At 42.3% G+C, this 16048-nt stretch overlaps 1 protein-coding gene across 1 annotated transcript in view; it reads right to left on the bottom strand.

Moving 5' to 3' along the window:
* Nucleotides 1–12386: 12386 nt before the first annotated feature.
* The window catches only part of sorl1 (sortilin-related receptor, L(DLR class) A repeats containing), a 73942-nt gene continuing 70280 nt past the window's right edge, over nt 12387–16048 (bottom strand). Inside the window, exon 48 of the mRNA XM_083773482.1 lies at nt 12387–15546. Coding sequence (XP_083629608.1) covers nt 15479–15546 — 68 coding nt within the window. The 3' untranslated portion in view covers nt 12387–15478. The remainder of the gene's footprint in view (nt 15547–16048) is intronic.

Raw genomic sequence — 16048 nt, forward strand, 5'->3', positions numbered from 1 at the left:
CGGGCACGTTTGGTTTCATGTTATACTCTCAAGAGTTAAAGAGCTAATAAGGGTCCACTTGGTTACCAACTCTCCATCATTTTGCTGGGAACCACCTGGAACCCCCTCAAGGACCACTGGTGGTCCCCGGGCCACTGGTTGAAAAGCACTGCTATAGGATAGGAGAACAATATTCCTGCACACAAGACTCTCTCTCTCTCCTCTCTCTCTCTCTCTCTGTCTCTCTCTCTCTCTTGTGTGCTCTAATGTCCTGTCTCTCTCCTAAAGGTAACTGCATGTGCCCGATTTCATCAGACCACAAATAGAAAACATGTCAAAAAGGAAGTGCCCTAGGAGTTGTGTTTGCAGCAAAGCATGCTGGGCGTGGCACTCAAGACAGTATGAGCCAGGTGAGCTGTCTGACACTGTCTGATATATTGTTAACACTGTGGGGGCCAGAAATAATAATAATAATCTCTGCTACCTGTCTATGCTTACATACATACACTGGAATTTGAAAGATTATATTCATATTATTAATACTATTATTCTTTATTGCGACTGTACGTAGGTCACAGATTACTATGAAAACCTGTCCGTCGCTCCGTCACTCACGCCTCCATATGGTTGTCAGTCCATCACGCCTCGTGACATCATGCCTCGTAACACACTCCTTATATGAAATTATGATTGTCTCCATATATGAAGATCACGACGATGTCGATCTGACATCATCAAACCCTCTACACTCAAGACATGCTATACAGTGTATGGCCATGAACCCTGGCCATACCTGTTTTTCATTGTGCATTTGTTTGTCAATGAAAAACAGGAGAAATATATGGGAATGTCAATATATGGCCATATTGTGACAGTCTCATGATAACCAGTGTGGTTGCCGCAACGCTTGTCACACTTGCAGATGAACCAAGTTGGTACACATGGATGACTGGATGTCCATACTGTATGTGGAGCTGACAATCACCACCTAGATCTCCATATATGAAGATCACGACACTGACCTCATCAAACCCTGGATAGCCATACATGGTTTGACATACTAGATCTGCATATATGGAGCCGGCCAGCAACTCTACATCTGACCTCACTGACACCAGATTAATAGTTTAACTCCTGCTTCCCAATTGTGCCATATTAAGAAGCTCTGTGGTTTCAGCGCGACCTCACCCTTTAGAGCGAGGTCGCTTCTCGCCCTCAGGGCGTCTTACGACACTGTTAACCCGGCCGATGCCAAACTTTGCACACACACTATACCTAGATGCCAACGATGAACCTCTGCCCCACATTTTCCAGAATGGCCTGTTATAGCGCCACCAGGAGGCCGACTTTTGTAAAACACAATTCTTATATTACTCCTCCAGATTTAGTCCAAAAGATCCCGCAAATCGTTACACAGTATCTTTATAGTCATGTGTTCAAGACGGATCTGTCCGATATTTCATATGCCATCCTAATTGGCTAACATTGGCTATTCAAAGTTTGGAGGATTGGCCAGTTTTGAATAAAAAGCCTCAAATCATGAACTCAGCATGCAATTTACGTGAAATCTTTCACACACTTTCCTACTAGGCTGAGGAATATATCCCACCCTTTTCACATTGGCCTATTATAGCGCCACCAGCAGGTGGAGTTTTGCAAAACACATTTTTGGAACAAAATGCCTCAAATCATCCAATTGCCATCAAAGGCGTAAGAACAAATGGCAGGAGGCCACAACCTGACCTGGCCTGGTGGATACCTGGGCACATTTTCTAGTTATTATTGCACCTCGTACCTCGACTGTGTTGTTTGTATCCTTGTTTAGAAAGCAGACCTACAGCAGTGTGCTATACCAGTAATCTGATGTTAAACCATTGTAAACTGTGTCAGTTTGAGTTACAATTTAAAATTCCTGTCATCTTTACACACTCACAAATATAAATTGTCTTGTGTGTGTGTGTGTGTGTCCGTGTGCGTGTGCGTGTGCGTGTGTGTGTGTGTGTGTGTGTGTGTGTGTGTGTGTGCGAGTGTGTGTGTGGGGGGGGGACTGGTGACATACTGCCTTAACAATTATTTTCCAAAGTGACTTACAAAGCGCAACGTCCGAGTAAGCGGCATGAACCCTAGTGATCCAAAACAGGGTCAAGCGGTCAAGAAATTACGAGTGCCATGAAAACAACTACTGTATATGCTAGAAAGTAACTAGGACAGAAGACAGATGTCACTTATCTAAGTAATAATAAAAAGTCAACACCAACATGACATTGTACCATCCACAACAACAACAATACAGTCGCACTAAAAATGTTGCCCCGCTCATTTTGAAAGAGCGGACCCTGATGTAAACAAGTCTTTAGTGCTTTTTCTGGTTAGCAGATTTTGTATTGACCTGTACTTTCTTTGAACTGTACCAATTCTAAAAACAATTAAAATGTTCAATCAATCAATCAAACGCCTTCCAGTAATACGACATTGTCATTTGTCTACTCTAAACAAATCGGCAGCAGTAGCTATGTTAACTTCCTAAACTTTTGGACACTTGAGGTGTTTACATTAGTACATATGAAACGAGCAGAGGTTTTTCTTATGTCTGACACTAAAATGATTAGACTGAGGTGTTTACATGACAATCACCTATATCCAGTTATAGATAAGGTTAACTGTGTGCTGTGCATTTCTACCTAACTGAATACACTGGAATGGGACAGAAATCTAAATCAGGATAAATCACAACAAAAAACCCCCCACAATAATCCCAATTCAACAGAATTGTGAGACAAATTATGATTTGCAAAAAATACACAACTAATTTACTATTGTCCAGTCCAATAATATTTTCTATAAAATATTTTCCTTGTGATTGACAATCATGTAATGCACTAGGTGGACAAAGAAGTTCTGTTTTTAATTTAAAGCTCTGTGACCAGCAACGCACGAGAAAATAAAAAACAAAAATGCTTCATAGGCTTTTTCAAAACATTAAATCGCAAAACAGCTGTGTTGTAATGCTCTACCTCCTCTGAGCTTCACCACAATGGAGCGACTGACCCAGCATAAGGGAGACAGTTCTCCCGGCGTAAGTACTCTTTTAGAGATGTCTCCTTCATCATAACCACGTGGCTCAAAGAACCGAGCACTCAAACGTGAAGAGAACAGTCACCGGACAGGCGGACACGTGTATGCAAACATCAACCCATCCAGGAAACGGTTCTGTGTTGCAGGCAGCAATGACAAGCAACTGGACTTTTTTTTCTGTCAGTCAGGTCGTCAGTCAGTTAATTCGTCTCTCTCTGTCTTTCTCATTAGCATATCCCCTTACGCCCAGTGTGACCTGACACAGGTGATAAACAGTACAACTCGGTGCAGTGCAGCAAGTTAAAAGAGTGACCAGTATTTTACTGTTGTCCCAGTGGAAGCCCCCTGACACTGACCTGAATGCAGCGCTGATCTGCCGTCCATCTCTCAAGTCTCATCTCAACACCCCTCCTCTCAGGTTTCACACCACCACTGGCCCTGGACCAGCGTTTGAAGTTTAGTGCCTCCGCTGTTTCTTCAGCTAAAGGCGGCGGAGGAAGAGTAAGAGAGACATTGAAATCAAGGTTTGTGGTCTTCTCTTCCCCTCTACTAATTTAAAGCCGGTTGAATCTGTTGTTCGCTGCCCACTCCACTGCAATATCTGTCCACGCTGCTGACAGCAAAAACTAACATGGAGACAGTCTGTTGTCGTGAGGGAAGCGTGACACAGAGAGAGAGAGAGGGGGGGGGGGGGGATGGGACAAAGGGAGGGGGCAGAGATAGAGGAGTAGGCAGAGTGAGAGTCAGTGAGAGTCAGAGAGACGGAGAAGCAGAGTGATAGGCAGAGAGTGAGAGACAGACAGACAGACAGACAGACAGACAGACAGACAGACAGACAGACAGACAGACAGACAGACAGACAGACAGACAGACAGACAGACAGACAGACAGACAGACAGACAGACAGACAGACAGACAGACAGACAGACAGACAGATAGGCAGACAGACAGATAGGCAGACAAAGCAGCAACTAAAGTGTCAGATCTTGCTTCTCCCTTGCATTACATTTTGAGGCTGTGACGAGGTTAACTCTACTGGGCATGCTCACAATGTGAGAGACATGCTTTGAGCATTTACTTCCTCTCTTGTTCCTGGCTTCCCTCCCTCCCTCTCCCTCTCTCTCTCTTCTCCCTGAGCCTCTCAGTTGAGCAGGAATCAGGAATGCTCCTTCGACCAAAGTCCACTCTGTACTATAGAACACTTTGAACTAATAACCAAACCCTTCACACACTGCACAGTCTGACAGACATACACAAGACAGACAATGTTGAGATTTTGAGTTTTTCCAAATAGTACAATTCTGAGAGACACGATCGAGTCCAATCGATTAGGTTGCTCTGCTTTAGACTGTAGAAAACTCCCCTGCAGCAACGTTTACAATCTACAGTATATCCCTGAGACGAGGTCAGCATGCTGTCTGCAGTCTGCACTGCAAATGACATCGTAATGTTTAATCCAGATCCAGATTGAAAAGTACAAGAAATGACAATGGTCTGTTGAAATGGAGAAAGCGAGACACAGACACAGGAACTGTAAGCCAGGGGTCCAAACATTTACACACACACACACACACACACACACACACACACACACACACACACACACACACAAAATGTAGTCAGTGCCTTCCATCTTCACACAACACATACATTTGTACTTATTTATTCATGAAAGGCAGCAGTTACTGTCTATTCCGATAGGTCTCCCTACTGGTGTGCGTGCCGTGCGGGCGTGCATGCGGGCGGGCGTGCACGTGTGTTTCTATCTCTAGACAACGCATGCTGACCCAGATTCCCAGCATACTATTAGTACAGTATGTATTGAAACCAGGCTATGGAATGAGGACAGTCAGTTCACAAAGATACAGTTCCCGATAGACCTCTAAGACAAGCTAAGCACACACAGCCTTGAACTTCCAACTCATTCAAGGCTTGATTAAAACACACCAAGCAGCCACACATTTAATTTAAGTTGAATTCCAAAACTATACCATTACATGTAGGAAACTGCAATCCGAGGAAAGAAAACACTGCTTGCCTTAAACCTTGAGCTCTCTGAACAGGAAAAAAAGAGCAGAAAAAATGTAGAGCAGAAAATAATCTGCCGATCTGAAGTGGAGGGGGGTTGACAGACAGGTGGAGGCGGGGTGGGGGTGGGGGTCAGACGGCTGCAAGCTGACCTTAGAGGGTAAGAGGTCATGGGAAGCAGTAGGTCAAAATGAAGGGCAGAGGTCAATGCCATGGCTGGATAAGCCCTGAGCAAATGCGAGCAAAAAAAATAGAAAAGAAACGTTAGAAAATTAAATGGATCCAAACAGACACAGCCCAGGGACACATTAGTACTAGTCCTGGAACCTACTGCCAGGTCAAGCTAGTTGATGGCTATTCCGGTGTGCACATCCATACTGATTGTGTTGTACTGCCCTAGATTAAATAATTTCTAATGAATCATGCAGGTGCTGTGGAAAACAATTTCCAAAATAACCTCTTTCAGGAGGAAACGGACAACGTTTCGAACAGCCCATGTTGCTGGCCAGGTCCTCATTAGCCCTCTCACTCTGGGTCCTCCAATGACCTTTAACCCTGCCTATTGTCCAGCTGGGGTCTCCCTTGACAGAGCCCTAGCCGCTGAACAAAGCACTGTCATTAACTCCAGCTCATACAGCCCGCCGCATGCCACACACAGACTACAGACAGAAGACAGCCGCCTGGCCGTAGTCCGTCTGGGACGACCACGAAAGGAGGTCAGACGAACACAACAATGCTCTGTTAATCAAAACGCGGCGTGGGCCTACAGCGTCCATCTACCTGCCCCTGCGTAAACACACATGTGTGAGGGGCCATTGTTCCTCCAGGCCAATCCCAAACGCATGTCAAGCTGCATGCATCGGGGTCGAACACAGTAATGACTCCTCAGGGCAGATGTTTATTTTCTCCTTCTCTCAGTTAATAAACCCAAAACACCCAAGTACACAGGAAGACATGTTTGAACTGTTTCTTTAGAACCATGTGAGAGATCCTGACCCAGATAGAAGATCCCACACATATAATTACTGTATGTTTATTTTAAAGGGAAGTTCGGCCAAAAGTCCACACCAGCACCACTATATGAAACTTACATTGGTATATTGGAAACAGCATTGAGGATAGGCATGAACAAGGGTTGAGAATAGAGGAATGAATCTAGGTTGGCACATGAGAGAATGAAAGGTAGAATCTGTGTCAAGGATGAGGTGAACGGATGAATCAGGGGGTGGAGGAACGGGGGTTATGTGAGAAATTAGACAAAGACAAACATATAGGAACTGTTTCAATAGGTCGTAATGAAAATGTAAGTGGTTTGTCGCCTTAAAACAATTTTCTTTTTTGAAGATAATAACAGTGGCAGATCACAAAGACTGGCTGGATCTGGTCTGTGACCAGCAGGAGTGCTGTTTTAATGGGCCTAATTCAGTCTTTTCATGACGACGACAGGCCCGGGAAAGAATTTCCCATGCATTTTCCCATAGACTTTTAAAAAAGTATTTATTTAAAGATATGCCTCGGACAAGGCCAACTCGGATCGTGACAAATCCATTTTATAATTAGAAAGAAGAAAATAAGGGCAGGGTACAGAGTCCGAGTTGGCTTTGAAAAATGCATGGGGAATTAATTTCAGGGCCTGTGGTCGTCATGAAAGGGGGCGTCCACGGGACTGCCATGCTCTATAACACAGACAGAGTTAGGTGTGATTTTACAAAATGTTACAGCGATTTCTTTAGTCCTACTAGACCAGAGGTGACAAACTGACATATTGAGCCTATGACACATATGGCAGCCCCTAGTTCGTTCAGATACACAGAAAACAACTACTGTGGCCAGATGTAATTTCCTCGGGTCTAGTAGGACTATAGTAAATAATAATAAAGAAATCGCTGTAACATTTTGTAAAATAATACATATTTAGCCAGTAGCCACTTGTTCGAATGCCCCCGCCCCCATCAAAAATATTGTTAAAACGAAAGAAAGCACTAATAACAACCTAAAACATGAACCTTGGTTGAAAAAAACAAAAACTAAATTGTTACGGGCATCCTCCCAAAAAGTGGTACAGTATAGGCTATATGTTAATGTCTTTTAATTGATGTCATCTGAAAGACCTGCTGTTATTTACCTAAGACCATACAAATTACTAGTCTTTGAGTGTCATGCAAGTGTCATCTGCAGTGCATGCTGGCTTGTGATGGACATTATCAAATATCTATTTTTGCGACAGACATGCAAAATGAGCGGACATTCCGGACAATAATAAAATGCAGGTTTTCATAGTAACTGCGACCTATGGTCGCAATTACCAGAAACACATGAATGACCATAACAGGTCTGCAACTCTGAGAGTTACAGACTCTTGAACACACTCAGACTTATGGCGGTCCTTGTAAATAAAATGTGTGACAACCACTAGTACTAGTGGACTAATGTGTCATAATAAATCAACATCATACAAATTCTGAAGAAAACCTGTAGACTTTCATATTCAGTAATTGGGTAATTCAGTAAATAAAATAAGAACATTATAATGGTGTCATTGGTGTGTAACTACAAAAGAAAATCAAACATTTTCCACAGACAAGGCCAGGACCTTTCTGTCCATGTACGTACATATTGATGACCCCTGGTGTCATGTAGGCTATATACTCTGCTAACATTGTATTGTCTTTAGATGAGGTGAGTGTTTCTTTAAGACCACTGGCCAAGGACAATAAAAGAAGCTTTGGGAGCCTATGCATGGATCCAGGCATCAATAATCCATGCTGAAATCAGGAAAGAATCCAAGCAATTACATAATCATTATCCAGACTATTTGTCTACTACTTAAAGGCTAAAATTGAAGTCCCTTTGTCACACTTCCATCTATTGACATTGCAATTAATTGATTTTGTAAGAATATTTTCAAAATAATTGCTATCCTTGCATCGACTTGGCTATAGGCTAGCCGCTAAGCTACTACAGCAGCTATATCACACCGACTCTGAGTGTATCACTGGAAAGTGGAAACAAAATGTGCCTGTAATCACCTTAATTTTCTTTGACGTCACAATAGCCAAATATTTAAACTATAACAATTAACAAATGCCATAGAGAACGTTTAATTCCAACCAGCAGTAGCTTATATCACAAACAAATTAAATGAATTACCACGCATGCATATAATAACTGATTGTCTGTTGACCACTGTCCAGTGTCCACTGGTGATGATCAAAGCTCTTCACAACACAGGCTCGCTATGAATGTACGGACGGTGGTGGACCTGTGGGGATGTATGGGCCTATACAATTATGTCTCTATTAATTCTACAGTAAAAAATAAAAAATAAAAATCATATTCACTCAGCTGCACTCCAAAGACGTTTTAGACACAAAACAGGGTAAACATACAAGTACGACCGATATCATCCCGGGGATATAATGTCTGCCAAATACAGTGATGTAGGATAGGAGCTCTGGAACAGAACAGCTGCAATGATTTGGGTTAATGACTGTTCTGTGGAGCCCTACTGCCCTCCTATGGCCCATTTCATGTGTATATCCACAGACACTGCCGTAGAAAATAGGAAAAGTGCAGCGGACCAGCGGTCCAGCGCCTACTGTGACTGCATGGTCCACTCGCCTTCACCACCAGTCAGAGTTGCAATAAATAAATCTCTCTCCCTCTCTCTGTTTTTAAATACTACTGCGCAACGTGCCAACGTGCTACACCGTATTTTTCTCTGCCAATGAGTCAGACTATAAAAAAGAAAGGGAAAGGTTAAACCAATTGCCCCATATAAATTATCACAATATCAAAACTCAAAAGTCACGGTTCAAAGTCATAACATTTAATCTAATTTAAAAATAATTGAACAACAGACTAAAACCAGAACTAGAACAGAGCTAATGGGCTACGTACCTGTAGAGTGCATATGCTTCCATGAGTTGAGGTTGATCGAGTTCCACTTCCATCCATGTTCCCATCGTTTGAAAGGATTTCTTCTGTGATTGGCTATACATTATTGGTTGTCAAATGAGAAAACATTGTCCAATCAATCTTATAACAAGTAAAGGTGTGACGATGGTTTACAAAAATAACATGTTTGAGGATTTCGACGGACTTAAAGTGGTCCTTTCTTGTCTAATATAGAGAACAACTCTATCTCCACAGGCTCTGCTCATTGCTCAATGATAGGCCTGGCCATTTGGACAATATTTGTGTACTCTAAGCAGCCAATCACAGCAAGAGCGTCCCTCTGGTCTATATGGGACAGACGCGTGCGCACATGCACGGACGCGCACGCGCACACACACACGCGCGCGCACGCACGCACGCACACACACACACACACACACACACACACACACACACACTGTCCAATACTGTGTAGAGTCCGGCAAGCTGCATTCACGGTCAAGTGAAGGCTGTGTTGAACTAAACTTCGCTTTTATAGTCCGCATCGTGCAGACTGCAGACAGACACATCGAGGAAATAGATTTCCAGGACGGGGGCAGTAAAAAAAACCCAGACCGAATTGATCCTAGCCTGAAAACAAATACACTGTCATTGACGAGTGTCGTTGTTAAATGCTTTTCTAAGAGGGACGAATCAGTGATTCATATCCTAGATAGTGGACAACAGGACATCAATGGACGAGCTCAGTAGAGACTCAGTGCTGTCATTATATATTATGGGCTTGGCACGGGTGAGGGTCATAAATCTAAGCTCTTATTCCACTACTAGACCAGTGAAGACCACTACCAGAGACAATATTTTGACATAAGAAAAAAAAAAGTATTTACCGGTAAAATGCCAATGTTTTTTAATGGCAATATTAAGGCTAATGCCAATTTAATGTTCGACTGTGGATTACTATTGAAAGTTTTATTTAGAAAATAGAGAATCCATGAAATTAATAACTAGATAGAGTGCCCGTCGGCCTCGGGGCTCGGGCACAGGTCTCCACCAGGGCAGGTCAGGTTGTGGCCTCCTGGTGGCGCTATAATAGGCCAATGTGAAAAGGGTGCCATTTCTTCTTGCCTTGGATGGCAATTGGATGATTTGAGGCATTTTGTTCCAAAAATGTGTTTTGCAAAAATCCACCTTTGGTGTCGTTATAACAGACCTATATTAAAAGGGTGAGATATGTTCCTCAGACGAGTAGTAAAGTCAGTGAAATATTTCAAATAAATTGCACGCTGCGTTAGCCTGACACATTTTCATTTAGTTTCACCTCGTTATTCAGAACAAATTTTATTAATGGGCGTGGCTAACGATTCAGGGCTGGAGCCAGGCTAATGCTGCGTGGGGCGCCCACTGGCCTGGTGGTCCGGGCGCATGCCACATATAGGCCCTTGCCTGACAGCGCATTGCGTGTTCGAGTCCCATTCATGCCGACCTTTGCTGCGCGTCTCTCCCCTTCTCTCTCTCGCTGCGTTCATGATTTGAGGCTTTTTGTTCAAAACGGGCCAATCCTGCAAACGTTGAAAGCCAATGTTAGCCAATTAGGATGGAAAATGATATATCGGACAGTTCCGTCTTGAACACATGACTACAGAGATAGTGTGTAACGATTTGCGGATAAAATCTGGAGGAGTAATGTAAAAAAAAATGTTTTTCAAAAGTCGGCCCCCTGGTGGCGCTATAACAGGCCGTTCTGGAAAATCTGGGGCAGAGGTTGATTGTTGGCATGTGTGTGTGCCAAATTTGGCATCGACCGGGTTAACGGTGCCGGAGATTAGCTGTTAACAGACGGACGGACAGACACTCACATGGACTCACACACACACAGACAAGTGCAAAACATTCTCTCCCCATGCCTTCGGCCTGGTGGAGACAATAAAAAACATTTCAGATTATGTTTAGAACTCATTCCTATAATATAGGGGAAATTATGGGTTAAATGTCTTGCTCAGGGACACCTCAACACATTGCTGAGATTGGGAATCAAATCTGGAACCATCTGTTTCACAGGCAGGCTCTCTATACATCCATGCAACTATTTAATTAGCCTATGCTACTGGTTGAAATTAAGCATTTATATGCAGAGACTCTAACCAACCTAAAGTTTGAGACTTTCCAAACAGCACTTTGCTTTTCATGATTCGATCATTCCCCCATGCAGCGTAATATTGGGTTTCCGGTGCTTTATTGTTGTGCAGCAGCATCCTTTATTGGGAAAAAAGGGCACAATGATTATTCAAACGTCTTGAGGACTATTGACTTAGTCCAAACAACGAGCATAGTCGACTGTTTGTGAAAGTTATCGCTGCCTTGAATTGTTAAAAGGACGAGGGTGGATGTTTGAGGAGGAAAGTGTACAGCTGTCTCTAGAGGCACTGTCACCGATAATTAGCGATCAATCACGAATTAGTTTAAAAGCTTGAAAAGAACACTGAGAGCACTATTAGATTGCAGAGATTCACTGCTCTCCGATAATTACTTGGGTTTTTAGAGAGGCTGGGTCCCTGCTGTTCGTTCATCATGGCTTCTAGTCTTCTACTGGGGCCTGCCCTGTTGGTCTCATAAATCACAGGGATATTTAAAGCGCCGTAGGCCAGTTGTCTGAATAAAGGCTGCTGAAGAGGGCTGTCCTGTACATGTGCAACCTAAAATGAGCTTCTCACAGTTGTAACTTGTGGAATGATCCAGCCTTTTCAGTATTGAATGAAAGTTGACTAGAACATGTCATTCTTCTCGAGATCTGCCTTTGACAATATCTGACATCACGTGACATCATCAGGGATGGATATTAAGCACATATATGGAGATCCCTGACGTCATCAATATTGGCCAGCAGGAACTCTACATCTGACCTCAAACCCTTAGATCTCCATATATGGAGCTACCTGTTCTGACATTCCATTATGTTGATCCTCCCCAAACGTGATCAGTAACATTATGAAGTACATCACAAAGATGTACTTCATAATGTTACTGATCAGTTTCAGACCTCCAGTTCTAGGCAACACAGAATGGGGGGACTTTTTAATTATTTCCACACAACTCTAAGGTTTAATGACATAGTAAAATGTAAAACATGTGTGGTATTCCCCGTTAAGAGTCAGGTGCTTTGCACATCGAGTTAGTGTCGAAGTGTCCTTGAGGAAGAAGCTGAACCCCTAATTGCTCCCGATGTGCAGGTTGGTGCCTTGCATGGTTTCCTGACTTTCCTCCGCCATCAGTGTGTGGGTGAATGTAATGCACAATCTATGTAAAGCGCCATGGCATAAAAAGGCACTATATAAATGCACCATTTACATGGAAAAATTACACAAAAGATCCCTGTGAGTGGAAAAACACACTTGAAGGGAAGATGGTCAAACGTTTTCAGCAAGTTTATTTCAGTACAAGTGGTTTTTAAAACACCTCATAACATCTCACTTCCTCTCAGCCCTCCAGTAAAAGCAAGCAAGATATCAACTCCTTCAGATATGGTCATCATGTCATTATAATTTTCTGTGCAAAAGAACATTTTGAAGCATATTTTACAGAAAGTAAAGAGTTGACATTTTGGACGAGAGGGGCAAAGAAATGGTCACGTAATAACTGATAATCATGCGTTATACACGTATAAAAACTGGTGACAAGGACAGTAAGTGGCTGGCTTACATACAGTATATGTGCCTGCTCCAACAGTTAAAATGACAGTTAAAAAAAAACAAATTCTACTGTCTATGATTCCTCTCAGTACCTCTCAGTTTCCAAAGCCTTCCGTTTACATACATAGATCCAAAAAGCATGTGTGTATGCATGCACTTGTTTTATCTTACACAAGTTACAGTACATACAAACCAAATGTGTTCTAATAAGGCAATATGTGGCAAAACAAACACCTGTAACAGAAAGAAAGTACAACACAGTATGTACACAGTGTACACAGAGTACAACAGCATTGATGCACTGGTTTAAGGCCCTCGGAAACAGAATAGGACTGCACGGTTTACCATGTGGCACAGCTGAGTATCTCCTGAACAGGTCTGAAGTACCGATGAAGTAGCAGGAGAATGGACATCTAGACGAGATTCAACTCAAAATATGGACTCAGAGTGGAAGTGGCCCTAATCTTTCCCGCTGTTCTGTTCTCTCACACCACATTTGAAAATGTACGCCAACCATTAAGCATAATAAAGTCACACACTGCAAACTACAGATGAAAATTATTTCAGGGGGATATTTACTGTATTTATGCTTTCTTTTCAGACTGTAGAAAGAGGTAGGAGCAGAGGGAGGACAGACATGCAAGAAACGACGGGAGTCAGATTCAAACCTGGGTCCTCCCACTAACAAGGAACATGGTCTGAGTCACCAGGCTCCCCATTGAACAGATACCTGTTTGAATACAGTATGTTTAAAATGTTGAATATCATTTTTACAACGCTTGCTTCTGTTGGTGTACACCTTCAGATTTCCAGGGTTTATAAAGGGATCAGAAACAGTGATAATATGCTGGTTTCTCCTGTCATTCTTGGTTAGAGAATGTGACTGGATACCAGCTTAGTTCTAAATGTATAAGCTAGTCTGCATATACCATTAAACACAGTATCTGAGTACCATGCTGAGGATGAATGGGTGCTTTACAAAGCTGCTGGTGCAAAATTTGTGTACTGTATGTGTGTGCACGTGACGCATACAGTATGTGCGTGTGAGGGAGGGTACTATTGACACCAATGTTCACGTTGCATCAGACAATGCCCTAAAATCATTCGTATAAAATACAATCATGAATACATCTTTACAAACAAGACAAAAAAATAGATTTCAATGCAAAGCAGATTGCCTCATTGAGTCAAACGGCCCCAAATAAAAGACAAAATATACATATTTCAGCTGGTGGACAACACAGTGGGGATGAGAGGTGGAAAGATCAGAAGAAAAGATCCTTTTCTTTCCAAAACGTCTCTTAATCTTGGCACATTTACCATCATGTAATAGTAAGTTCAAGTACAAACTGTGAGGGGTGGGGATCTAAGTTTATATTCTTCATCCTATTGAATCGTACTGCTGTCAAATATATTGGAGAAATATCTTCTCATTTTACACTGCTCACCATCTTTGGGAGCTAATCTTCGCTATCAGTAAGCCCACAAAGCTAAATATGAATGAGTTAATGCCATTCAAATTCTCCCGTTTATGAGCCACCACATGTAAAGCTGCCCCAGGATCTGTGCAGAGGCTGTGCACCAATACAAGAGTAACACATGTCTAAGCCAGTGCTTCTTAACGTGTAGGCTAGGACCCATCAGGGGTCATTGTCATCTTCTGACAGGGTGAAAAAAAAAAGAATGACTTCAGCAGAGAATATTTCATACAATGGTGTCTGACTTCAAAGTCAGTGCAAAAACAAACGTGGGTCCCAGTGTGAAACCAGACTAGGAAACACTGGTCTAATCTCTGGTGAGTGGCCAGTTACACACAGTTCCCTGAGAAGCCCATACACACTTCCTCAAACACTCCAGAACTACAACTATGGTGAAGCAGGGTGGACAATAGTGTTCGGTGGTCCCGACCAACGAAAAGCCAAAACACAGAAAGACATCGTGTAGCATTACAAGTACCAGGATACGATCAAATCCAATATTTACATAACCAGCATATCGATAGAAATGATATGAGGCGTTTTCTTCCATCAACTTGAACATTCCTACAGAGAGTTTATAAGTGTTAGCATGGTACACATGGATGATATATATATGTAGCTCTGCACTGGTGGTTTACAAACATGGAGACACTTCATGGTGTCAACGATCCAATTCTAATTGTGGGTGGGTTTCTCGACCGTCACTGTGATTACAGCTCATAGACAGTGGGATCATTTGAACAGACAAATAAATTCATATTCTACTACAGTTTGTAAACAATGTTGCAACATTTCCCTAAGTCTTGCAAACAGTGTGTACTATAGCAATGTATTGGTCCAATATCTTCTAACGTACATACGGTGTATAGTACATTATACATCTATATGTGTACCATTTAATGTGTGTGTTTTTATCTTTATTTTTTATTTTTTTTGCATTCTATGTTCCAGTTGCTGGATGCTAATTTTGGCTTTAAGCAACAAACTATGAACTACTCAACTACTATGAACAGTGAGTTTGCATTACAAACAGTCTTTCTATTCCTGGCAATCTCCACAAACTCATATCCTTCACAGTTTGGCTTCAGCGTCTGCCTCGTTTTAGCTATTTTGCCCCAGTCCTTTTTCACCACATATATATTATATCATAAAAAAATAAGTTATTGCGCATCCAAAAAAGTGCATTGTATATTTGAAAAATATCTCTTTCGTAATTTTTCTCCCCCTGCTGCTCTTGTTGGTTTGCTTTCTTCAGAGTTGGGACAGTTGGGACAAACAGTGGTCGTGTCCCTCGTCCTACCGTGTCGTCAGTAGAGAGGGGGGGGGGGGGTCTCGTTATGCAATCACCATGGGAACATCGTCTGAAAAGCCACTGATCATAGGCGCGTCTTCATCATCATTATCTGGAGATAAAGATCACAAAGGGATTTAATTAAAATAAAAAGGTTTTAGGTGTCGTCGCATGTTGTAAGGCTGTGGTTCTCAAATCTTTTTAAATTTCAAGGATCCCCAGTCTGATCTACGTACGGTACATTAGCACACAGACGCCAGTGCCACATTTCACACAATTTATTTTAAATCTCTGGGACCTTAATCTACACTGTAAAATCCTCTGTGTGCTCACTCCGAGTAAATGGCAAATGGAACCAAATAAACCTGTAAGGGTCCATTTGGTTCCATTTGCACACTTTCAGAGTTACAGAGCTCTAAGGGTCCATTTGGCACCTCCTAACTACCAATCATTTAGCTGGGTACTCCCTGGAACTACCTCAAGGACCCCTGGGGGTCCCGGGACCCCACTTTGAGAACCACACTTTGCATGATCAAACTATACATTATGTAATATACTGGTTGTCAACTTGTCATACTGGTCAAAATAAAAAAAATAGGTTATGATTATATACA

Source organism: Protomyctophum parallelum (assembly GCF_964188405.1).
Source record: "Protomyctophum parallelum genome assembly, chromosome: 9".
NCBI lineage: Eukaryota > Metazoa > Chordata > Actinopteri > Myctophiformes > Myctophidae > Protomyctophum > Protomyctophum parallelum.